Source organism: Electrophorus electricus, chromosome 14 (assembly GCF_013358815.1).
Source record: "Electrophorus electricus isolate fEleEle1 chromosome 14, fEleEle1.pri, whole genome shotgun sequence".
Taxonomy (NCBI): Eukaryota; Metazoa; Chordata; class Actinopteri; order Gymnotiformes; family Gymnotidae; genus Electrophorus; species Electrophorus electricus.
Window position 1 is genome coordinate 16,761,615 of NC_049548.1, and position 24,253 is coordinate 16,785,867.

The window sequence follows — 24,253 nt, forward strand, 5'->3', positions numbered from 1 at the left end:
GTTTTAACATTCCTTACAGTGTACACTATAACAACACCAAACATGTCCATACAGCGTACATTATAACTACACCAAAAGCCAACTTTGTATTCATTCATAATGGTGAACGGGTAGTTTTATGTAATGTTTTGAAGTTAATACACTTTTTCAAAGCAACAAGAAATATATATGTGCCTTGTTCTTGTACTTAGGCTACATTGGCTTTAGCTGGGAATAAAATAATTCATATCAAAGTAAAAATAATATAGTTTGTCATAACTAAGGTGCCAGTATTACCTATGATTTATTTATTTTACAACAGCAGCTTTTTTTGACATAATTATATTGTTTGATGAGAAGAGAAACCAAAGGGAAATTATCTTGACTAGAAATTTAGTAGGGATGTGACACATATTGTACGGATTGTACTAAATGACAACTTGCTGCACTGAGAATACTATGTGCTAAATTCTGTCAGAGAGTTAAATTCTGTGGGGTGTAAAAACTCATTACATTACAGTACTTATTAAGAAGGATGTTTCAAGATTGTAAACATCAACTCGAAAGCACAGACAAGCTGCTATAATACCCAACTATTCATGATATTTTTTATGTGCATGGCACAGTGATCAGACTGGTATGCCTAATAAACAGCAATCAAAAGCAGAAGAAAAAAAATTAAACCAAAAAATGTATTAGTAAGTAATTAATGTACTTAACAAACCAAAAATATATTGGTTAGCATGTTTCAAACAAAATTATTGTATTGAGCTATCATTTTGATGTATCAATTGATGTATTAAGACAGATGACATTTTAAAATAGCAATGTCAGTCAGAAGTATTCGATGCATACATTTGCAGATTTATACACAATCATCAATGCGCAGAGAGAACAATTAAAGAGAACAATTTTCTTAGCAATTCTAAATTGTAAATTTGCCCAATGTCTTTCTGACCTTAAGACACATGACACACGTGAACATACCCATTATTCAATTAGTGACGTCATTCAGAAGTAGTCACACGATACGGAAGTTATCTCGCTCCTTGTGACTGGATTTATAAGGTACCATCGATGCAGGAAATAGAGCGAACGTTGTTCTATTTTTGTTGATTTAGGCTTTCAGTTCAGTACATAAAGGTTCATACAGAGAAGCTATGGAGTGTCAAGACAAGGATGAACCTAAAGGAACTGTCCTGCATATTGTGGTGGTTGGATTTCACCACAAGAGGGGTTGTCAGGTATGCTAGCTAGCTTGGTAGCGCCTTTATGATGGTTCTGGCTTGCTTGTTTTTGCGATGTTGCAGAAAATATTTGTACGACTTTTTAAGTTGTTGACTAACAATTTTATGATCAGTTAGTTTTGATTTCTGCTTTCTGTTCAAATAGAAAATGAGCAGACACACCCATTTGTTCCACATTGTCAACATTAACAGATTGGTTAGCTGTAATAGCATGCGAAGAGCACATTTGATCCGTTTGAAACGGTGACGCTAGCGTTACAGCTCTTACGAGGTCATAAGCAATACAGTGTGTTACATCCAGCAGATCAAAAAAGTCGAGCAATCGGCTGTTGGGTCTAGTCAGGTGACAGGAAGATATACAACATAAACTTGAATTCTGTTATTAGTAACAAAGACTAAACCTGTGTACATGTGCCTTGGTGAGTTCCAAGGTTCACTGATCGGATTAGGTGGACAATTGATCAAGATATATTAATTACTTAAAAAGAAAAGACAGCCTAAAACAGGATGGCCCGAAACAGTACAAGACCATTTATTATGTATAACAGGGTACAACTTGTAACCAAAGATGAAACTTTGTTGCTGTTTGTCTACTTACCTTTTAAAATTGTTTAAATTTAAGCAGCTATAATGTATTTCAATCATTATCAATTAATATGTTAAATATGTTTGTGAAATTAATTTGACTAAGAATCTAGTTTATACAGTACAGTTTTTAAACTATACCTTCCAAAATGATGTTAACTGCAGGTTTTATGCTAAGAGACTAATTTAAGAAGATAAAATATGGGTTCTCTCAAGGTTTCTTTCTCATGCTCTTGGGAATCTTTTCTTTACCACTGTTTGCTTGTACACTGAGGGCTTGGAACTGGACATCTGTAAAGCTGCTTATTGACAGCTATATAAATTTTGATTTGACTTGACTTGTGGGGGGGGGGGCAGTTTATTAATAAAAAAAGACTGTCTTTGTCTCAGTCATGGGCTTATGAAAATATAAGTGTATATGTCAGTTTTATAATAACATAAGCCACTTGGTTGGCATCAAGATCTAGGCTAGTACATGCCAGCATTCAGTGACAAATTAAATAATGACTAGATGATTTAATATATAGCATTGCCTTTATTGGTTTTATTTTGTCCATCATTAGAATGCACAAGATGTTTATATTTGTATATAATGCTGGGGAATGCTAAATTCATTAGTTTGCAGGGTCTCTAATCCATCTGTTTTAAAATAATCCAATAGATGATTTATAAAAATGAAAAAAAAAAAAAGTTTCTTAAAACTGCCTTCATCTGAGATAATCACAACAGCACAGGGGTCAGCACAAGCCTGCAAAAAGCCCTAAATCCTGCCTGTTACCATTAGCCTAATTATGCAAAATATGAAATAAAAAAACATTGATGTATATCAGCATGGTAATTGGCCTGCTTTAAATAAAAGGATGAACTTCTTATGTGCATTTCTGTGACTGATGAGTGCTAGGCCTATATATGGTGAATATAACTGATATTCTTAACCAGACAGATGGCTCCATTGGCATGCAGTGCTTTAATGTGTGTTATTTTTTATCTTGTGTTTGGAAAATTAAGATTATGTTTTCATCCTTGGTCATGAATCAAAGTCTAATATTATTCAGAGAAGTAGTGAGTTTTAGCCAGCTGTCATAAAGCATTTTTTGGCTGCTATGGGAGGCACAGCATGATCAGTGCCATATTACCATATGATCTTCTCATATGATGGGCTACTGCATTTTCAGGATGTTGCTACTACTACTATCATTACTGCTAGTAGTAGTAGTTGCAGCAATAGTAATTTTTTTTTTTTGCTTGGTGCCTTTTTAAAAAAAGTACTTTTACATATATTGTGCAAATCAAAACAAGGCAGGAAAAAATGGCAACAAAAAATAAATAACGTATTTAATGGAAATTAATGAAACAGTGTTTAGTAAATCATACATTCAGCAATGATGCAAGGGGGAAAACAACAATTGAATAACACTAATAAACATTAAAAATAAATGCTAAAACAAAAGTGAAAACACATTTTATTAATTCAACATTAAAACAATGTATACTTTTTTTTTTTGGAAATATTTGAAACTGCTCTGCTATTTTATGAATTTTAAGCAAGTTTCATAAATAATAGTGGATGGGAACTAAAAATATGAAAGTACAGTATTGGTAGATATTTACTGAAGGATATAACCCCTTTTGAATTGCATGAATTTCCGCAAGAATGTTTCCTATTAAATCCAAGTCATACATAAAGACAGTTTGTTTTTTTTCCCCCCAGCAGTGACCTTGATTGTGTAAATTATTTGGTAAATGATGGGTAATACACTGTAAACTGCTGTGTGATTTGTTAAATAAGACTGTCTTTATCGCAAATTTTGAAGCAATTAATGCAGACATCCTGATTATTACAACACGTACATTTCTTACAAATGTTAAGATACTGTTCTGTTAATCTGCTCTTTTTCTGATGTACATAAATTATTTTAATGAAGTTTAGACTGAGTTAGCACTGGTCAGAGGGTTTGCTCACTGTTGCTGTAGTTTTATGCCCAGTGCTACACAAAGCATGTTTTGGTAATTTCATGCCTTGGTCAGTGAGAAGTGTTCAAGAATAGGTTGGTTCAGAAAGAAATATGGGTCCCTTTTAAATGTGGTAATGGACGGTGACATGTTGCTACTTTTGCAATGTTTCACTTAGAGCGAGAGGATCTTGTCATTTTTTTAGACTAAAACCCAGTGGCCATTGAAGAATAACAAATGTAGTTATGACCATTTATGGCAGTAAATGGGTATGGTTAGTCTTATACCAAAGATCTCCTTTGTGATGGAGCTCAACAAACCTAAGTATGTGGGCTTATCTTTGATAACTGTTTACCTTTACCTGATGTACATGAGGTAAAGGTAAGAGAAGTGTAAACCTCACAATACTTAATCCTGATTCATAGAGTTTCTACAGTTGCACGAAATAACATGAAAGACAGATGTGTGAATTGTTGTCTTTTAGCAGAGTGACTCGATTAATAATGTATTGCTGCTCCTCCAAATGGGGTATTTGCTGGTGTTTGGCTTCCACCTTGCACACAAGCACCTCTGTCTCTTTTTATAGTGAAATATTCTTGATGATGCTTTGAATTTCATGCTTAGGAATTGCATGTTTTGGATTTAAAAAAAATCTTTTGTAAGAAAAATGGCTTTGCATCGTATCAGTGAGTACAAGCTAAAAGCCGGTGGAAACTGTCTAACCATTTTCAGGTGGAGTTCAGTTACCCTCCACTCATTCCTGAGGAGGGACATGATAGCAACAACCTCCCAGAGAAGTGGAAATACCTCCCCTTCCTAGCACTTCCAGATGGGGCCCACAATTATCAGGAAGGTAAGCCAAACCAGAGAATTTTTAGCCACTGGCCTTTTGGTTTTCACACTGATGAACAAGGCAGATAAACACATTGTCACATAAGGACTGCTGTTTAAAGGATTACTATAAAAATGTAACTAAAATTAATGCAACTGATGTTCACAAAGATACAGAAAATGATATAGAAATGAAAGATTCCACAAAACAAGAAAACTATTATAACCTTTTTAGTCCTGTTAATTTCTGTTTACAGTAGTCAGGTTGTACTAGCTAGGTTCATACAACACTGTCGTAGAATTAAGATAACTTTTTTTTTTTTTCTCTCTTCAAGCTACAATGAAGTAAAAACAACCAACCTTATTTGTCCTAAGCATGGTAATAGAGCACTTACCAATTTAGTATTTAAACATTTTTTAAAATAAAAGCATTTCATACACGTTTAATTGTAGGCAAACCGGGCTTCCCTTATTTTGCCAGCACTGATGCATACCTTCACCACACCCAGAACTAATTATGTTGCTCTGCAGCACTGCAGCTAAAGAAACTATGGAACCTGAGGATCACTCACGCCCAGCCTTCACTAATTAATTTACATCCTTTGAGTGTGCTTAAATGTCAAAAAAGTACTTCAGAATGGGCCAGCCAGGCAAAGCAGTATTGTATTAGAGTGATGCTACAGCCCATCCATGGGCAGGACATGGATATGCCTGTCACACTGTTGGTCATGAATACAAACTGATCTTGCATTCTCCTTGTGTGGCCAGATAATTAGCTACCTTTTTGTCAGAAGGCCAGTATTTTCACAAAACAATAACGGCTTTTAACACCACCTGAAAATAGTAACGCAGGAGTAAAGAGAAGAATAAACTATATATTTTTTTAACCCATTGGCCAAGTAGTTCAATGGATAAACAAGTGATCAAAGCTTAATGAGGCCATAGATGCAGGGGCCATTTTTAAATGCAAGGTACAACTCTTGCATAGCTCAACTGGTACTCTGCCAGGGGTCATCTCCACAACCTATCTGAAGGATTTGAATATTTGGAGGGGATGATGAGGAGTAAGGGAGTGGTTTAATCAGAGGTAGTCAGGGAATGAAGGGGGGGGGGCAGAGTAATAGTTAGTGGGATTATAAAAGGGAGTGAGAGAGAGATTTAGTGAATGAAAGCTGGGTGGGGGCGTAAAGGAGGGACGGAGCAAATAAGACTGTGAGTGAAAGGGTATTGGGCTTGTGAAGAAGTAAAACTGGCAGAGGGCAAGAAAGTGATCTAATGAATGAGGTTTATGAGATGCCTTTATATTGCTCACTTTGGCAGGCCATTTTGTTTGAGTTTTTATATATTAAGGAATATATGATGACACTCAGTTGCCTGCAAAATTCCTTTTTGGACAAAATGTTGCCAGAGAAGATTGGTACTTTAGGATGGCTACAAGGGCAGCTTGATGTTTGTTTATTTAGCTGTAGGCTAAATATTCGCTTATGCTTTCTAAATTAGCTGAGCAATATATGTTATTAATGTGATATGAATTAGATTCTTCATAATAAAAAAGAATCTGCATGCACAGTAATCTCTTGGTACTCCGACTTAACATTTTTCTTTTGTCAGCAATAAATTGAGATAAATAATGGATTGGAATTATATTAGTGCGTATAGCATATGCGATTAATCCTTGCAATATATTAAAAGCAAATTATATGTAATGTGTAAAAATTATTCTGCATTATTTTGGCTAAAATAAATCATTAAGATGTTGCATGGTGAATTCTTCCACCAAAAACCCGATTCCAGTGTATTGGGTCCTAGTCTTACTCTTTTCCCTCCCCCTTAGACACTGTTTACTTTCATTTACCTCCTCTGAATGAAGACATGAAATGTGTATATGGAGTCTCTTGCTACAGACAGATAGAAGCAAAGGTTTGTACAGTTCTACCTTTTGCTAAAATAGTTTATATTAATGTATTCATGTAATGTATTTCGTTTATTTTTCACATTTTCATGTGTAACATTAGAGACCGTTGGACCATCTGTTATGTGCAGTTTTCGTTAGCCTCATTTTTGACCACATAAGACCATGCCACTCTAAACACTCCAGTGATGTTGGCATGCATTCAATTAAAAAAACAAAAACAAATGCAATACTGCTGTGCCCAATAACCTTATAGCAATTCCCACAACCATGCAGAAACCCACCAGTGATGAACAGAGTAAAAGTTGGCTGACAAAATGAGTCATAGCCTACAGTCCTCACAAAATGGTCCTATAAGAAAATGGACCCATTTAAAGTGGTCTGTGTTTGGGCTGGCTTTGATTCCTGCATTATTTACCCATATACAAACATACCTTTTGAGCTTTAACTTTAAAGACATTGTTTTGTTTTAAAAGTTTCTAGATCTTTGAAACATTCTCCTCTGTCCCAGGCACTGAAGGTGCGGCAAGCGGATGTCACCAGAGAGACTGTGCAAAAGAGTGTTTGTGTTCTTAGTCGAGTGGTGAGTCTCCCAGAAATTGGGTGCAATTAGAAATTTGGGTTAGGCTTGAACTTTGACTAACTGTGTATTTACAAATGTGTGTGCACACAGATGCACACACCACTGTCCACAGACAGTTTTTAATGTTTATTTATCAGCATTGCATATCACTGTACTAGCAAAAATAATATTGTACGTAATGTATAGACAGTAATGTACATACCTTATGTATAGAAAATTTCCTTGGATTTCATGTTGTCCACTTGGGTTGTCAGATACCAGCCATAATAAAGGATCTTGCACAGAAGATCTTGCATAAAATGACTTACTAAATAAAGACAAAAGATTTCATTATTAGTGATAAGATTTTTTTCTGTATGTGGGTGCGCTAAATGTTTAAATTATTCAGTTTAAGGTGGCAGATGGAAAACCACATGTGGGTGATTGTCGCCTAATAACTGTCTGGACTTTTGTCTGTCCACACTTCGTCAGTATCTGCCCATTGTTTTTGCAGCCTCTTTATGGCCTTATACAAGCCAAACTGCAGCTCATCACACATGCCTACTTTGATGAGAAAGACTTCTCTCAGATATCTATATTGCAAGTAAGCATTACAAAAATTGAGATTCTATCCAATTATTTCAATGACCAAATTAAACCTAATAATTTAATTTACCCCATTTGTGTCTAGGAACTCTATGATCACATGAATGGTTCAATAAGATGTACCACACCAGAGGGATCATCCATGTACCTAGGTAAATTATTGTGTGTGATTTGCCTCTCAGTTTGTCTTAGAGAAAATATGCAGTGACAAGTTTTTCCTTTCTGCTTAACATTTATAGAGTTGGCTGACCACACTGTACTATTGTAAGATTTTCATTGATGGGTTGTCTTCAGTGTTTGCCTTCAATCACTAGTTGTTTTACTAGTTGTTAATGCTGTAGTCCCTTTTTCAGAACACTGAGAAGGGACAGGCTGCAATTGGCCCGCCTTATAGAGAAAATGGTATATTTCATTGGTCAGATTTCCTGTCATTTTGTTAATAGACTTATTACAGATCTCTTCAGTATATCACCAGAATGGGCACACAGGCACATACACAGCAGCAAGTCCCTGCAACCAAACTACTGAGCAGTTCTAATTAGTTACATACTCAGACAGAAATGCATCCTATAGTAACCAGGAATATGTAAAGTAGTCTATATGAATAGGGTGTTTTTTTTTTGTTTTGACTTATGAAATGTTTTTTTTTGTTTTTTTTTTTTCTGTCCAGTTTTTGTTAACCCTTCTCTGAAGGGTTAGACAAGCCTGCACCATACTGATAAGTAAAGTTATTAGAACCATATGAACTTCATCCTGGGAGCAAGCTATTGATTTCATTTGCTGCAATGTGCATGGACTAGTGTCATCACATGCCCTAAACTGGCTTATTGATTAAATGCACCTTTATAACCATTATTTATTAATTGGAGGGTGGATGCAGCACCTCTGGTTCAACTCCACAACCAAAGAGAACACCTTGCTACAGAGTCCTTACCTCCACACCCCTGTCATTCTAATGGGAAATTACCTCAAAGTGACAGTTCCTCACCTTCTGTCCTTCTCTTTTCCCATTTCTGCAGGTTTGTCTCCACGAGATTTAATACTGCATTTTAAGCACAAGGTAGCAGTGCTGTTTATTGATGTAATGAAACATTTTAAATTGTTGGGCCTTTATTACGCGTGTGTGCGTGCGTGTGATCTTATACCAACATTTGCATATTCTGTGTGTAATTATTTTTTGTTGCTGGGCTGGTCCTCATGCACGGACTGAATAACTTTCTCGTCTTTGGACCTGCAGGTTCTTATTCTCTTCAAGCTGATCTTGCTGGAGAAGAAGGTCTGGAATAGTTTTTGCAAAGTTACTATTAAGCACATGTTCAGTGGAAGCATAAACCAGTTTTTGAGTGTACAAACAACAACAGAAACAACAAAAAAAAAAAAACCCCTTAAAACATAACTTTCACCTTGCAGGTCCTGTTTTATGTGTCTCCTGTAAACAGACTAGTTGGAACTCTGATGACTGTCCTCTCACTGTTTCCGGGTGAGTGTCACAGTACATGGTGAGGGTGTTTGAGAAACATTGTTCAGATGTCAAGACAATGGTTAGAGGATATTTTATAGTTAACCTTCCATATTGTGTGTGTGTGTGTGTGTGTGTGTGTGTGTGTGTGTGTGTGTGTTTAGGTATGCTCGAGCATGGCCTAGCTGAGTCATCTCACTACCATTCCAAGAGCAGTGTATCTGAGAACCTTCAACCAGACAAGGTCATCCCTAATGCTGAACAGTTGCCCTCTGACTCTAAAACTGATCTTTGTACCACTGACCACTCAGACACCCACAAACCCACAAAGGACCAATCACAGCCTTCCATGACTACTCAGGAGCCCTGCCAAATTAAGCCTCCATCACAGACCTCACTGGAGTCCTCAGAGAGTGACTGGGAGACTTTGGATCCCAGTGTGCTGGAAGGGGGTGTAGGCATTGCAGGGAATGAGGTGGGGACAATTGATTCTGATGCTGGGTGCTCCGGTGTGCCCATCACTGTGCAGCCCAAGTCTGGCACAGGCCAGGGAATACTGACTCAGGGCCTGTTATCTGGTCTGGAGGAGGATCAGTATGGACTGCCCCTTGCGGTCTTTACAAAGGTACACACAGATCTCACAAGTCTCGAGCAACACAATTCAGCATTCATTTTAATGATAACCGCTTTCACAGACAATACTGTAGTTGTGTGTTTTACAAAAGGTATCTGCATATACCCAGTGTTGTGATGAGCTAAGTTAGACTAGGATTTTTGTTTGCACTAGTTCCTTTACCTAGGACAGCATATATCCTCTAAATGATGTTAAAACATCTGTACATTTAGTAGTATATACTGGAATTCAGGGTAAGTAATTCACAGATGTTCTCTATCTCTGTGGTCATATTTGGCCTCCCTAGCCTTCTTTGGGCCTCATAACTACAGGTTCTTCTAATAATTTAATTTTTGGTCAGTCAAACGATAACCAATTTAAATAAAGGAAATGTGGGCTGTGGGTTTTGGATACGAATCTGCATTAAAACCTCAGATGAAGGTATATTAAAGTGTGCCGTGTTCTCTGGGAAAAGGTTAACTTGGGTGATTTAAGACACATTTTCCCATTTTGTTTATGACTAGATACGTAGAGAATTTCAATGTAGCTATGCTTACATGTGGCTAATTTTTTGTATGGATTTTGTTAGTAAGTATTAGCTGGAAATGCTAGCATTTGAACTGTCATGTTTGGTCTTTAAATCTTTTATTCATATTAATAGTGTAAAGACTGTAACAAGTTTAGGCCCAGCTAGTGACTCGTCCTGGTATGGTTGGGGACCATATCTGGTACTGACGGACACCCTCTGGTATCAAATGCATACCAAATGGCACCAAGAACTCCTACACTGATGGTGCCACCTTTTGAAATTAAGTCATAAGGTGGAAAGGCCACATTTCATACACGTCTTGATTAAATTGGCCTGCCAAGACTGACTTGTATATGTTGGTCTGTGTTGGTGCTGATAATCCATTCATAATGCTGAACTGGTGAACCTCTTGCTATGCTTCTCTAGCAGGTAGAAACTGCCTTGGTCTTAAAGACATACTTAGCGACTAGGGAAATTAAGTAACATCCAAAGAAAGTAAAAAAAAAAAAATCCCATCCCATTTCCTGGGAAGTAGGAATGAGCTTTTCCGTGGCTTCGTGTTGTCAGGGTTACCTGTGCCTGCCCTACATGGCCCTGCAGCAGCACCACCTTTTGTCTGATGTGAGAGTGCGTGGTTTCGTCGCTGGGGCAACCAATATCCTCTTTCGCCAGCAAAGACACCTCAGTGACGCCATTGTAGAAGTGAGTCACAGCCATCAAAAACCCTTTTCTCCACCGTCTCTATTTTCTTATGCTTCAGTTTTTTTCCCTCACATCACCCTTTTCTTGCTTTTATTTGCCTGTTTTTGTTGATTTTCATCTGTTTTTGTTGATGAAATCATAATGTTTGCTTAGCTGACGATATAAGAATTAATATTACAAAAATGTAAAGTATAGTAATATATGAAAATATACTTTGAGTTACATTACTGGTAGCCAATTTTTGTAGATGAGAGTAAAATAGCTTAGGAATTTCAGGAAGCCACAGCGTGCTTTCTTTTTAGCATTAGTCTTTTTCTTATGAGAAGGATGCATCAAATCACTTTTCCTAAAAAATATTTTGCTTGGTATAACACTAGTATGTGTAACTGACAACCCATTAGAAAAGAAAAATGTGGTGTCTAAGAATATTTGCATCAAACCACCAGCTACTTGTGCTCTGCAGTTTTGTGGACTTTAGTCATGCTAAAAATCTAAATAATAGCAGTGCCAAATGTCACACATGAAAAGAAGGAAAATGTAAACACACAATTTTTCATTTAGCTGACGCTTTTATCCAAAGCAATTTACAATTATGACTGAATATAAATTTAGTAATTGAGGGTTAAAAGACCCAACAATGGCCATTTGGTAGTGGTGGGGCTTGAACTGGCATGTTTTTGATTACTAGCTGAATACCTTAACCACCGAGTTACCACTACCCTAGCATCAACATAATGCATTGTAACACTAATACTGGAATCAAAAGGAGTTTGTTTTGACAATCAACATCTCATGCTTGGAGTGAAGGTTCCATATGCATGTGACGGTGTGTTAATAGACTTGAATGTTGTGCTGATTTTTACATTTTTTTTAATTCTCCCAGTTCCTGGAAAGTTCAAGAAAAAAATAGGATGAATTATGTTATGATATTAGGAAACAACAACATGGAGTTTGGGTTTCTTTTTTGTTTATCTTGTTTAACTTGTGCATGAAGAAACAGTTTAAATTACTGTACATAAAAAAATGTGTAAGTGATCATTACTTAACCTTCTGAAACAAGAAGCTGGGGAAGGTGAAAACATGGGAGTTCAGGCAGCTCCCTTACATGGCTTCATAGTTGTGCCTACAAAGCTGTTACCAAAAAAAAAAAAGTATTTTCCCCCCTGCAAATTCGCAATCAGCTGCATTAAAAATGGTTAAATGGTACTATTTAACCATGCTTTATTTGTAGTCTGTATGTTGGGTCTTGTCTGGTGTGATGCATCCCTGCTTTGATTGACCTAGAGCTTAGTGCTTGATCTTGTGCTGGTAGGATTAGTGACTGTCTGCTCATTTTTATGGCATGACACCTCCTGTACTTCCTTTTGCACCATGCCTCCCATCTGTCTGAGGCACTCCCTCATCAGCTTGGGGGCTATTGCATAGATTGCATTGCTTGTATTCATGGATGTTTGTTGTCTTATCCTCGACAGTGAATCTTACAGGTTGTAGGCCCTTTCCTCTTTGTTCTGGCTGCAGTACAGCTTTTGGTGTTGGATCTTGGGTGGCGCACTCCAAGCATTGTCAGGAGTTGTCTGGTTTGAATGACACTTTCAATATCATTAAAATCAGCCATGCCTAACCATTGTTTGCCTGTATTTGTCCCATAAAATGTCTGCACTGAAGCTGTCACACTGTCTGTCCTAACCAGGCCAAACTAGAACATGTAGGTATCAGAGTCCCAAAAAAGTGCACCATGATGAAAGTCGATCTGAGCCGAAGTGACTGCTGTAGCAGGTAGACCTGTGTGGCTCTGAGGGATGGAATTACACCCAGTGGAATGCTGAAGAACAGGTTGCTCAGGTGGTGCCATCCCAGGGCAGTCAAGCGGAGATCATCAACATGACACTAAGTAACCAGACGACTGGTCTCTCAGGACCTGTCACAGTGGGGGTTAGGGGTGTTGAAATATAATGAAGCATTCATTCTAGAGAACAGATTGCTGAGGTAGTGGCAGACTGCCAGGAAAGTAACTGGTCCCTCATCCTAGAATACATGGAGATAAGGCATTCATGGAGATGTAAGCAATTACAGATAAGAGTGGCTAAAAACAGTGGTGGTGGCTATCTTCAAAATGGACTTTTGTCCATGTTTTTTTTGTTCTAGCTGTATCTATAAAAATATATTGTACAGCACCAGAAGCGATGTGTCTATTTTGGAATACTTGTAGAGATTACTTGGAGTCTATTTTGGATTACTTGTTGCAGTTTCAGGCAAATAATAAGGTAATGATTTTGGCCTACTTTATACAAGATGTGAGTTGGTGGGCATTAGCTTCTGTTAATTGTTAGTTACATAAGCCTCATAGCTCTAGTGCAACACAGAAAAGTGAAATTTGAAGACCAAATGTCTTGTCTGGCTGACATTTGTAGTGCATGGAAAAGTAATGCAAGTTGCTTTTTCTCTTAAATTGGTCTCTGTGTTCATGTTCATAACAAGGAACTTCCTATGCTGGTCAGAAATAACTAGACGATCTCAATTGCTTTAAAGAATGAGGGCAATTGGATTGTAAATCACAGTAATTAATTTGAATATTGTAGTGTCACTGCTTAAAAATTCTTTCAGCTGCTGCTGCTGCTTCTTTCTTTTTTTTAATGTTATTTATTTATTTATTTCTTGTCCTATGCAGGTAGAAGAAGCTCGTATTCAGATCCAAGATCCTGAACTTCGCAGAGTGCTCAATTTAAGTACAGCTGATCTGCGGTTTTCTGACTATCTGGTGAAGCATGTAACTGAGAACAGAGAGGATGTATTTCTGGATGGCACAGGCTGGGAAGGAGGAGACGAGTGGATCAGAGCTCAGTTTACACTATATGTACACTCTTTATTAGCATCTACACTACAGGAAGGTAAACCGCAAAACCATGCCAAGCGAGCACATGCACACTTGCATGCATTCACAGTACAAAGATTTGGTAATGTTAAATTGTCTGTGGACTGAATTTCAATTTGACCATTTAAAAATCTTTTACATTCTGTATAAGATGATACAAAGTTATTTTAATGAGTTTGAAATGTTTATTCTTAGTAAAAAATCCTATTAACGTTGTTAAAGACGACACCTACTTTTTAAGACACACTCATTTTAAATACTTATAAAGCAAGAAGAAATTGGAGATCTGCCTTCAAAGATCTTAAAAAAACCCCAAAAAAACCAAACCAAAACAAAAAAAACCCACAAAACATTTTTAAAACCGAGAAACATTTAATGGGTGCAGCTTTGTCACAAAAAGAGCTTCTGAACCTTTTGTCCAACACTTACCAAACTTGAATCACGGGTCCATGGTGAGGCTCTCAGTCTGCCTGCCAGTTTTGATGGATTGTAGCCAAAAGAGCAGTGCTCTAGCATGGAAAGAAATGTATATAAATAGCTTAAACATGGAAAATCTATCCACACTTGACAGTCATCACTTAGCATCAGCAGTTGAACTTTAGTCTATAGGAGGCAGTGTAATGTGTAACTTATAACAAGCATCATAACATGCATAACATGTACAATATAACAAGCATCATATCATCATACATACATTTCCCCACTGTTAATTAGGGTTGTGTATTGTTTTTTTGTTTGTTTTTAATCCAAAAAAAAATTGAACCTATTTGAAAAAAGGGTAGACTTTTTCTACAAATTTCATCTTATGAAACATGAATTTTATATACTGAAATTTGAAAATGTCAACTCCACGATTTAAAATTTCAAAGCTCAAATTCAACATATTAAAATTTTAGGTCCGAAATTCAGTTTCAAAACAGAAAGGGAGGACAAATATGTTGAAAATCGAAAGATGACTCTCACAACACCCCCCCCTCCTCCCCCCGCCGCCCAATGACAGCAATCCAACCAGCAATAGTATCCATTATATGGTGTAGTTCATCTTTACATATAGGCTATGATATGTAGTGGAATTTGTCATCGTGTAATTTTGATTGAAGTATTTAAAGGTTGTGCTGTTATCTTGACATATATCTATACAGTGTTCTATCATGTATGCTTTTCTAAATGACTTATTTTCTCATTACTGTTTATGGGATTTAATTTCACACATTTATTGTATAAAAGCATAATGACGTTATGGGAGTTAAAGGAAACAACAATACTAGATACCTGCCTGACTGATATTTCCCTTTTTGCTTCACTGATTCACATGGGCTTTTCTTTCTATTTATTAATAAGCATTTTAGCAAGATTATCAATCTGGCTTGGACATTTCTTTCTCTAATATGGTTAGTCCAAGTTCTGTTATGGGTGGCATGAGCTGGAATAATACAAATGTAATGTAGCCATGCTAGAACTATGATCAATACAAGGACATTATAGGTGTACTCTGATCAAACATCAGCTAACCATAACTGCTCATTTCTATCTCTCAGATAATGAAAAACTCCTAGCAGATTATGGAGCTGCATTCATCTCTGCTTGGAAGATCACACACAACTACAAAGTCTGGTTTAGTAACAAACATCTGTCCATGTCTGAGATCACTCCAGGGTAGGTCCTCTTCATCTGACCTTAGAGTAGCAGTAGTGCTGTTGCCCACTTGCCTCAAGGTAAAAATGGGTAGTGTCATAAGGGAACTTCACATTAAACTCATGCTTAGAGAGACATACTGATTACTCTAAATTTAAAATCAATGTTGGTTTGATCCCCCCCCGGGATTTAATTAATACGTTTTGAATGTTTGCTTATTTAAAAAGACTAAATTCCTCTGGGCTTTTAAATAAAAGTTCTGTAAGTGCTTGGAGCTAACTTTTAAGCATTTGTTAACTAATCAGCTGAAGAGAGTTTGAATGCCGCTGATGATGCTTATTTAAATTACAAATGAATGTAAGCAACTAACACATAAAGAAAGCTAAATAGTTTTACAGTACTTGATTTGGGTACTGGATTGTTGAGGATTATTATACTTTCTTACAGTTACTCCCCCCCTCCCTTGCTGTAACTGTTAGCCTATGTTGTATAAGCATGTTGGCTTTTTTTATATATAAGCAGACAAGGTGAATGTTTTGCAGTTAGTTTTTTTATATGAATGTTTCAACGACCATATGTAAGCTTAACTAAATATTTATTGTTTTTATATATATATATATATATATATATATATAAAAACCTGTCAGTAACCTTTTGTCTGGTGTTGAATATTGTAAATACTTATCACTATTATAAATGAGTAATAAGAGCTACATTTGCAATTTTCACAGGCACCCATTTCAAGGCCAGTACAGTGTAGCTGATGTGAAGCTTCGGTTTTCACAGTAAGTCCTATGGAATTTATTTAAAACCTTAAATCTAAATACAGCACTCTGTTATGTAATTATTTGTATTTAATTATTGTCTTACACATTGTCAGGTAGGGTTTGCCTGACAATGCCATTGCCCATCATTGGTGGTTGACAGACATCACGATGTTGCGCTAGCCTCATGATGCCCCCCTTCCCCTCTTTTGTGTAATCAGATAATTAATTAATTAATTAATTAATTAATTAATTTTATTATTTTTTTTGGGTACAACTCTACATTAAGGTGTTAAGTATTTTTATTTATACTCCTACTTCATTCAGGGATTTAAAAATAATACTTATATTCTTTTATATTTATATATATATAACTTTTTATTTTTTAATAAATATCTAGTACCAAAATTAATTTCCATTTGAGCATACATTTTACATTTAAGAATATTGCCAAAAAAATGAAGAAAAAATAGAAGACATTAAACAACATGGTGACAATGTTTAAACCCCTGATGTCACACATGGTGTGTGGTGGTGGTGTTTGTTTTTTTTTTTTTGTTTTGTTTTTTTGAGAGGGGGCCAAATTATTAATATTAATCATTAATGTGTTGGCGCAAATAATTGAATTGTCATTGGGGGGGAAAAAGGGTAAAAGAGAGTACAGAATAATTTATAGTGCCTTTCTAAGAACCCCCCCCCCCCCCAAATTCTGCAATGTCATTGTCATTATTCATTGTGATGTCTAACCAAGTGGTAAATGTCAACAAGGAAAACATCGCCTAATCCTACTGCCAGTAGGATGGTACTAATGGTACTATAGATTATTCACTGACCCTTTATTTAAGAGTCAAATTGGACAACAAAGTGGCAAGTAAATGTAGGGTACAAAGCTGTTGTTTCCTTTGTGTTGGCAGTGCTAGTCTTTTAGACTGTAATAGACAGTTGTCTTAAATTAGTTGAGCTTATACTATCATGTATTGACAAATTTTTTCAGTAAGCATTAGTATTTGTAGTACTGGATGTCCATGCATTGACTGCAGTTGTTGCAACAACTGATATACAGTGGTTTTCGAATATTTATATGGGTTAAAAGACTTCAAGGTCTTTTGAATGGGCCTGGCAATAAATTCCAATTATTCCATGCATACCTGTACCATGCAGGTGAGGTGCAACATGACTTGTTCTACTGGGACACTGGAGAGACAGTTTTTTTTTGTTTGTTTGTTTTTTTTGTTTTTTTTTTTTTAATTTATTTTTTATATTTAGGTTTAAAATATAGATTGAAATTTAAGTTAGTATCTTGAAAAATCTAAATTTAAAATTAAATGGATTACTAATATATAATGCAGGCTTCATACCAGCAGATAAATCTTTTGCTCTTACTGTTAGGATATTGTAAGGTTTTACTCTTACTGCCAGCAATACATATCTGATATTGCATCTTTTAAATGCAACATGCTTTATTGTGATGTAACACTTAATTCTAAGAACATCACTGTCATCTCACTGCATATCCTTTCTTCTATTGCTAATACAGTTCAGTGCAAAACAGTGAGCGTGGGAAAAAGCTTGGAAATGCTGTGATGACCACCAGTCGCAGTGTAGTGCAGACTGGAAAAGCCGTAGGTGGGTATGATAAAGAAGATAGACAGACAGATGGATAGATTTCAGACAGAGGTCCTTCATCAGCTGTGTATGCAAACTGGTGTTCTAATTCTCATTCCATGGAGATCTAAAATTCTGAGTGTGTAGATCAGTTCTTTGAGTTTCAAATATAAAGTTACAAATAAGAAGAGTTGGTATAGACCATCCTATGCAAACCTCTTTGTTGGGTTTGTAGAGAAACAATTTTTTGAACAATATAAACTGGACCTGTATCCATAGTATTTTTGAGATACATTGACATTTTTGCTACTGCTACAAGCAGGATAGAATCATTTATCACCCATTCTTCCTCATGCCTTACTGTGGGAGTTAACTGTATTAATTGCAAGTGATGTAACGATGTTAGGACACTCGAAGGCGACAAACAGATCTATTGAATTGATTTTCTTTAAAGGTGATGATGCTGATGATGCACTTGTCCTTTTGTAGGTCAGTCTGTTGGTGGAGCTTTAACAACTGCAAAATCAGCCATGTCCTCTTGGTTTTCCACACTGGCCCCCCAGCCTGCTGTGGCAGCAGGCCCAGAACTTTCAGAATCTACAACAACTAAGGAATGACTTCATCCTTCCTTTTACCTCCTTCAAACTGATTATAATTCTCCATCATTTTTTATCTGTAGCAGCAAGATATTTATTACATCAATTTTACTTTTACCAGATACATTTTGATCAAGAAACAATATAATTTTATTACATAAAGTCTATCCAATATACAGCTTGCTTCTTTCAGAACGCCTTAACCAACCTTGATTATTAAAGGTACCACCCTAAAATTTTCCAGCAGACACTGGATATAAAGTGGTTTCACATAGAGCTAGAATGGATAACTCCTCTCATCCGATGTCATGCTACACCATTTGTTACATACATTAGTACAGCAATGGATATCCTTGTTAATGTCTTTACAACGACTTGATTAAAAAACACATCTAAGATCCATTTATCTGCCATGCAGAGGTGACCCTTCCAACTGATTACCCACATTTGAGTCCCATTTTTCTATTTGGCAACTGTGGACCAGAGAGTATGTGAATACTTTTAGCATTATTTCACTGATTGAGTAGGAAGCCCTATTAATGGTATAGAGTGTGTTTATAAATGAAGTACCCAGAGTTGGAAAGCTGGCACTACTCTTTCAAATGCACCAAAAACTAAATCATGGAGATTATGATAATTTAAATATTGATATGTTTTAGGGTTCTTTATTAAGTTAAGAAAATTGGTATGCAGAGCTGAATTAAGGCAACTGCAGCCTTTTTTAAGTGGAAAGAATTTTTAAATATTCAACATTTTAAATAATGCTGCGTATTACTTTTGACTATCCATAAATAAAATCGAGAGCTTAATTCAAATACAGGGCAGGCATTTTCTTCAAGAAAATTGACCAAACACAGACCCATCTTTGTGTACTAGTTTTCAATTAATCAATAGTGCAAACAAATTCAAAAGAATATATTTTCCTTATTTCCACAGTAAAACCTAATTTACTGATACTTTTAGCTTAATTTGGTTGCTACTGAGTGCAGCTCAGTGGCTAGGATATGTTAAAGCCAACGCCAGAGATCAATCGGGCCTTCCTGTTGTCCAGGAGTGGAATAGTTGCAAAAAGATTTCCACCTGATTTTATCATTGCATTTCTATAAAGAATAAAATGAACTATTTATTTTACATGACTCTGCTAAAGCTGTATTTTATAAATGCTTGTACTAATACCATAGCGGTTGGACTTTAATTATCTTGATGGGTATGCACATTAGTTATCCTCTCATCTCACTTAAGACTTATATGCCTATATACTTACTGTCACTCGTTGTATCCTGCCAACCCAGACCAGCTGTTTCATTATAAGTCCCCATGCTTACTGTAGCCTCTTGAGGTTTTGTACTTGATCCAGAGCAGTGGTGGAGTGCAGGTTAAAAATGTACAAAAGTACTCAACAAGGATTACCACCATGTTGTAGTATTTCACTTGCACAGGGCCCTCACTGCAACCATAACACACAGTACACAAGTAGGACAACTGAAAATCAGGTGAAATCTTAGACATGTCTGTGCTGTATGTAGCTTTTCTTCATAGGTCTAAATTTCTATCCCCAAATAAAACTGCAAAATAGTAGTTTATTAGCCGTGTACTTTAAAGAAACAATACTTATAATTCTTTGTGAAAACAATAAATTTTCTAGGGGGGAGAAATAGAGTGTATATACTGAATATTATTAAATTACTTGTGGTGATCCAAGTGTTCGTCAGGTAGCTGGCTTCCTGTTACCTAGATTCATGTTGTACCCCACACCTATGCATTTTGGACTTTTATTTAATTAAGTGAAGAATTGCAATTGTGTTTTTCCCCTAAAAGTATGTATTAGCTGCTTTTTGGTTCTGTATTTCTGGTTATTTTTGGTATACATTTTTATTTTCATGTCTAATATGTTTTTGGTTTCCTCTTGTGTGCAACTCTTTTATAATAACTCTTGTTCATCATTTCAAAGATGAGCCTTAATTTTCTGTTGTTTTTTCCACCTTGAATTGCTCTTGACTCTATGCCACAACTATCTGGTTATTTTAGGTTGGTATAGGTTTTTGGCCTACTCTATCAGTGATGTCTGCTGGGCCATGCCCCTCCATGTTTTCCACAACTTCTGTACTTGACTTAACACATTTTGCTTGCATTTCAAAAGAGGCAGTTATTCTTTTTTTTTATTTATTTTTTTTTTATGTTCACATAAGACGAGGAATGAACACAAAAGGACAACAAAAACAAATGGCTACTGCTGCCTATAGCTCAGAACCCTAATTACTGTTGGCATTTTTCTAAAATGGGCTTTGAGAGATTGCTGTCTCCCTTTTCAGTCATGGATAGATATATAAATTTGCATCAGTTACATTCTGGTTGATTCATAGGGAATTATAAGAAAAGCGTACACTTATTTTAGTAGAGGTCATATCAAATGATTGCATTTAATGCAGGGATTTGCAGGAAGGGGGTTAAACATTTTTACCTTATCTTTGGTCTGCACATTGTAAATTTACTATCCTTTATACTCCACAAGGGATTGAGTGCATAAACATATACTACATGCTACATCTCATTTTCGAAACTTTGGAAGGTAATTTCTTTGTAATTTACTCTGTCAAATCAAGTATTAGATAACACTTTATCTGTTCAACAGATTGTCAGAATATTTAACTTCTCTTAGTTCTATTTTCTTAAGAGTTATGGAATGTACAGTTTTGTTTTTAACTTTGCATTGTCTCATCTTGAAATCTGAGATGTAATGTTTATCATTTAAAAAGTGTACATATACATTACTTATTTAAAAGTGTATAAACATATGTGAATGTATTACCTTTACTGAAATTAAATTTATGTAATTTCCCAGACATGCTGTTGTTTTAATATACTTTATAAATCAGATTTAAAAAACAAACAAAAAAACAAACGATTTCATTTTGTGAAATAAGATTAGCTTCTTTCCTGTTATGATTGTTTGTTTGGTTTTTTTTTTTGGTTTTTTTTTGTTTTTTTTATCAGTGAGATTAAATCTCCATGTTGCTTTCATTTGTGTACATTTGCTACTGTATTGGGTGCAAAAATCAGTTTGGACCTCCATCTTTTCCAGAAGTGGTAATAGTCTGGTACTAGAAAAGACTATATTTATGAAGCCTTAAGGGATTTATGGTTATAGGAAGTGGCTCGAGCTGAGTAAAGTTAAACCCTTCTTGGCTATTCAGACAATCACCTTCCCACTTTGCATGGATGCATATTTGCTAAATAAAATAAATAAATAAATGTTGACATTTTTAGTAAGGAAACCAGTTCAAGGCAGTTTAAGTTACAATGGGCCAAACTCCTAAAACTTCATGGTAATCATGAAACATGTGACACGATATTTAATTCCTATTCATAAAGTCAACGTGAAAAGATTATGCAGCAGAAGGCATCACTTAGGAAAACCGTTATGTGTGTAGTGGTTCATGGCATTCTACTCACCTCTAAGATCTATTACTAAAGTGTTCATAATCACATAATCTTTAAATTTCAGTTTTGCACAATGAGTTGCCACTTTGCGAATAAACAGACTGGGGAGTTACATGTCAGTAGATGGACAGATCCCAGAGGGACAGTAAAGTGTCACAGCAGCATAGGAGCGAAGTAACCTAACATAATTACAGATTTATAGATTCAGTAGAAGACATAGAAAATACAATAGTTACAAAAACTAGCTGTAATAAACAAAAAACAAAACTAAATACAGTAAAAAATAAGATTTAAAAATAAAATACAATGTTCAATAAATTGCATATATATTTTGCAAGTACAAGAAAAATATGTAATATGAAATGAGACTGCATTAAGTCACATAAATATGTGTGTAAAGATGTATAGCGGTGTTCACTGAATAATCAAGTTCAAGTTTCGTTTATTTGTCACATACATAGTCATACACAGTATAACTCGCAGTGAAATGGTTGAGAGTGCTCTGTCCAAACTGAGGAGAAAGAAAACGGGTGCATAGAGAAATATATATTTTATATATGTACAAAAATATATTAACAATGTATGTACAATATATGTATATTATGATTATATACACGATGTGCAATGTATATGGTTGTGTATATATATATATGTACAGAATGTACAGATCCATTTTGTAAAATGGCATATTTACAGTTTTTATGTTACATGGTGGTAATAGAAAATCTATATATATACAGTTATGCTACATGGTGGTGGTGGTCCCCACAGTTTAATTTCAGCCCCCACAGTCCAGTCTCTGGACAACAAGCTCGACGACCTCTGGGCCAGGATAAAGTTCCAGAGGGACATTCAGGACTGCAATCAATGACAAAGTTACATCTGCTGAAAAAAAACAATGAAAAAGTCTATTGAAAATAAGTACAACAGTACATTGTAAGATGTAAGAGTAGAATGAAGTGCAGCTAAAGTGACTCTGCACTATAAAGATGACCCATATAACCATGTTAACTGAGAATATATACAAGACAGGACATTGTAAGATAAGCAGTGAGAATAAAGTGGATGTGCACTGTAAACTACCACAAACATGTATTATTTAATGTGACACACATATAGACTTTTAGATATAGTGGCAGTGCATAGTGATATTTAGGATCATCACTTTGTACAGCTAGTAAATGAGTAGCAATACAAAGACAAGACTAACAGAGGTTAATGGCAGTAACTATCCAGTTAAATCAATTCCCTCTGGAGCAAGAAGGCAATTGCATTCACAGATGTCAAATTCAAATACCAAACACAGGAAACAAAGAACTGGCCAATGTTTCTGTTTGGTTTTGAGCCGACAACCTTTTGCGTGTAAGGCAAGTAAGAGAATGTACATTTTGTTTGTTTACAACTGTGGATCTCTATCATTGCAATCTTATTATCGGACTCTCACTTGTCTCACGTCTAGCTTGAAGTCATGAACAGTTTTGCTTGATTTTATCATTTTGAGTGAAATTAAAAAGGAGCTCAGCAGGAAGTCCAAAACGTAGTTTAAATTAATTTCCCTGTCTAGATTTTTTTTTACCTCTCCTGCCAATGGTTCCACTTTTCTAACTATCTGAAACAATAGACAGCATAAATAGATGATAAATGCTTCTACACAATATGGAAGTTGGGACATTTGGAACATTGCCTTATTTTACCTTTTTGAGTGAAGTTAAAAAGAAGCTCAGTTGCAATTCCATGTTGTTGAGTGTAAAGTTGATTTCCCTGTGCGACTTTTTTGCCTCTACTGCCCATGTTTTTTCCTTATTCCCATATATCTCAAACAGTAGATACCAGAAATAGCTGAGAAATGCAATAGCACAGTATGGAAGCTGCACATGTGGCCTGGAAAGCAAACGTGATGACCATTACAGTAGATAAATCAAGAAAGTTCAACAACTGTAACTATCAATCATTTTCCCCTGAAAAGGTCTTTTAGTGGACAGCATTTATGATTCCATGATGTTGCAATTAGACAAGGCCCTGATTTTTCAATTTTAAGAAATAAAAGGGAAAAAAAACTGCCCAACAACCTTCCTAAAGAACAGGAGTGGTAAAGCAGTAATGAGGAATGTTTCTGCCTGGAATTGAACCGAAACCTTTTGCGTGTAAAGCAACCGTGATGACCACTACACTACAGAAACCCATGCAGCTTGGCTTTGCTGGATTTCCACTAAGCTTGATCTCCTTTTTTTGTGCATGAACCTTATAGTTTAAAAACTGGCTAAGCATTATGACTAGAGAGTTCAAAAACGTATGTGCTTCGGCAGCAAGAACAGAAGACTTTTTGTTGTTGTCTACTTCAAATATCAGACACCGAAAGAAA

General features: G+C 35.8%; 1 protein-coding gene, 1 long non-coding RNA gene and 1 other non-coding gene across 4 annotated transcripts; 1 reads left to right on the forward strand and 2 right to left on the reverse strand.

Annotated features, from left to right (window-relative positions):
• The first annotated feature begins 1,026 nt into the window (after positions 1-1,026).
• Positions 1,027-18,837, forward strand: avl9 (AVL9 homolog (S. cerevisiase)). Of its 2 annotated transcripts, XM_027027440.2 has the most exons (16): positions 1,027-1,223; positions 4,497-4,617; positions 6,430-6,515; positions 7,019-7,090; positions 7,584-7,673; positions 7,761-7,827; positions 8,695-8,735; positions 8,913-8,951; positions 9,086-9,155; positions 9,299-9,759; positions 10,844-10,978; positions 13,647-13,866; positions 15,389-15,506; positions 16,217-16,270; positions 17,787-17,875; positions 18,344-18,837. In XM_027027440.2, the coding sequence occupies exons 1-16, from the start codon at positions 1,140-1,142 to the stop codon at positions 18,469-18,471; spliced, it is 1,875 nt and encodes a 624-aa protein (XP_026883241.2). In that variant the 5' UTR covers positions 1,027-1,139; the 3' UTR covers positions 18,472-18,837. The 2 variants fall into 2 exon arrangements, with proteins under 2 accessions (XP_026883241.2, XP_026883242.2); XM_027027441.2 differs by lacking the exons at positions 1,027-1,223; positions 6,430-6,515 and having other exon boundaries at positions 4,513-4,617.
• On the reverse strand, positions 8,326-8,954 carry LOC118242395. The gene is made up of 2 exons (XR_004776831.1): positions 8,907-8,954; positions 8,326-8,688 (listed from the first exon to the last, which is right to left on the reverse strand). It is a non-coding gene; the product is annotated as an uncharacterized LOC118242395 (long non-coding RNA).
• Positions 18,838-23,999: 5,162 nt separating the features above from the next.
• Positions 24,000-24,071, reverse strand: trnav-uac. The gene has a single exon. It is a non-coding gene; the product is annotated as a tRNA-Val (tRNA).
• Positions 24,072-24,253: the final 182 nt, after the last annotated feature.